Source organism: Ricinus communis, chromosome 7 (genome assembly GCF_019578655.1).
Source record: "Ricinus communis isolate WT05 ecotype wild-type chromosome 7, ASM1957865v1, whole genome shotgun sequence".
Taxonomy (NCBI): Eukaryota; Viridiplantae; Streptophyta; class Magnoliopsida; order Malpighiales; family Euphorbiaceae; genus Ricinus; species Ricinus communis.
This window is the reverse complement of record NC_063262.1, coordinates 4,514,419-4,515,881: the sequence shown is the minus strand read 5'-3', so window position 1 is coordinate 4,515,881 and position 1,463 is coordinate 4,514,419. Positions and strand designations below refer to the sequence as shown.

At 32.1% G+C, this 1,463-nt stretch overlaps 1 protein-coding gene across 1 annotated transcript; it reads left to right on the top strand.

Annotated features, from left to right (window-relative positions):
* Positions 1-758: 758 nt before the first annotated feature.
* Positions 759-1,463, top strand: LOC8283396 (phytosulfokines 3). The gene is made up of 2 exons (XM_002525257.4): positions 759-1,043; positions 1,156-1,463. The coding sequence occupies exons 1-2, from the start codon at positions 912-914 to the stop codon at positions 1,285-1,287; spliced, it is 264 nt and encodes an 87-aa protein (XP_002525303.1). The 5' UTR covers positions 759-911; the 3' UTR covers positions 1,288-1,463.

Sequence of the window (1,463 nt, the reverse complement as noted above, 5' to 3'; positions counted from 1 at the left end):
ACTTGAAAACCTAATTTTACTTGTTATATGGATGAACATACTTTTCGTTAATATTTCAAAGCGTTTAAGATGGAATCTAATATTTAATCAAGAGTATCTGATAGTACAAGAGAGCGTTAACTACATTAATATAAAGATCATAGTGTCTCTAATTAATCTATGCATAATGGCAGAAATATCCACTTTGAATTATTGCATAAAGATCATCATCACATGTCCCTGATACCAGATTCTGCTTTAATTGTGTAGCAATCATTCACCATTTTTCTCATAAGCTGCTATCTCCATAAGTTAAACATGGCAGTCTATAGCCTATAGGCATCATTCTGAGAGGAATTTAAAGAGATATTGTTGAAAAATTAGTTCCCCTTTCTATATCCATTCAGAAGTCTAAATATACAAATTCGTTTTTATATTCTTTAAGCCAATAGGCAAAAATGACAATCCTAAGTTTGGTAAGGTGTTCCATACATATTCAGTAACATGCAAAACAAATCTATGTGGATTTGAGATAAGCATCATCTCAAGATTTTCAAAACCCCTTTTTTGTGTTTTAAATCCTGTGGTCTGTCTTTAATTCCTCCTTTTCTTATCGAATATATTTCCTTTCTTTTCTAGAACAACTTTTTAAATACATTTTGAATTTCATTTAAATAATATATATATATATATATATATATATATATATATATATATATGTATAATATAAAATTTAATGCCTTATATATACTAAATGAGCTGCTATAGTTGAAATCTCATCTCAGCATCTCGAGTTCACATGCACGATTGCTTTATAGTCTCTCTTATCCGCCTCTCTCTATATATACGCTACACAACACACTGTCCTTTTGTATCTCAGAATTCCCATCATCTCTTCTCTTATTATAGCAATCAAATAGAGACTTCAAGAGATGGCAAATGTGAAGGTTAAGGTTGCCACCCTGTTCTTGGTTGCCCTTCTCCTCTGCTCTACACTAATCCACGCCAGCCGCCCCGAGCCAGCCTTTTCTAATGGCTCCTTGCCCAAGAACCAACAAGATCAGGTTGGTGGTTAAACTCGATTATGTTTCCTCTTCGTAATATATTAGCTATGGCATATGGTTTTGACATGTGGGTTTTTTCTTTTTCTTTGTTTTTTCTTTTTTTAATTATTAGGGTGTTAATCAGGAAGAACATGCAGAGATGGTGGAAGAAAGTTGTGAAGGAGTTGGAGAAGAAGAGTGCTTGATGAGAAGAACTCTTGCTGCTCATATTGATTACATCTATACCCAGAAGCACAAACCATGAAAACGAAACTTAAAATTCTAGCTAATTATTATGAGTTATGCTGGTGTTGTTTATTATAATTACTATTCAATATAGCTACGGATTGTTGTAATTTAATTACTTTTTAATGATGAAAAAAAAGAAAAGAAAAATTAAACAAGAAGGTTATACAGGAGGGTGTTGATGAGTTTCTCTTA

Excerpts from the sequence above, each read along its gene's own strand:
- LOC8283396 (XM_002525257.4), top strand. The coding sequence starts at position 912 with ATGGCAAATGTGAAGGTTAAGGTTGCCACCCTGTTCTTGGTTGCCCTT. Across the intron at positions 1,044-1,155 it reads CCAAGAACCAACAAGATCAG|GGTGTTAATCAGGAAGAACA; the intron begins GTTGGTGGTTAA and ends TTTAATTATTAG.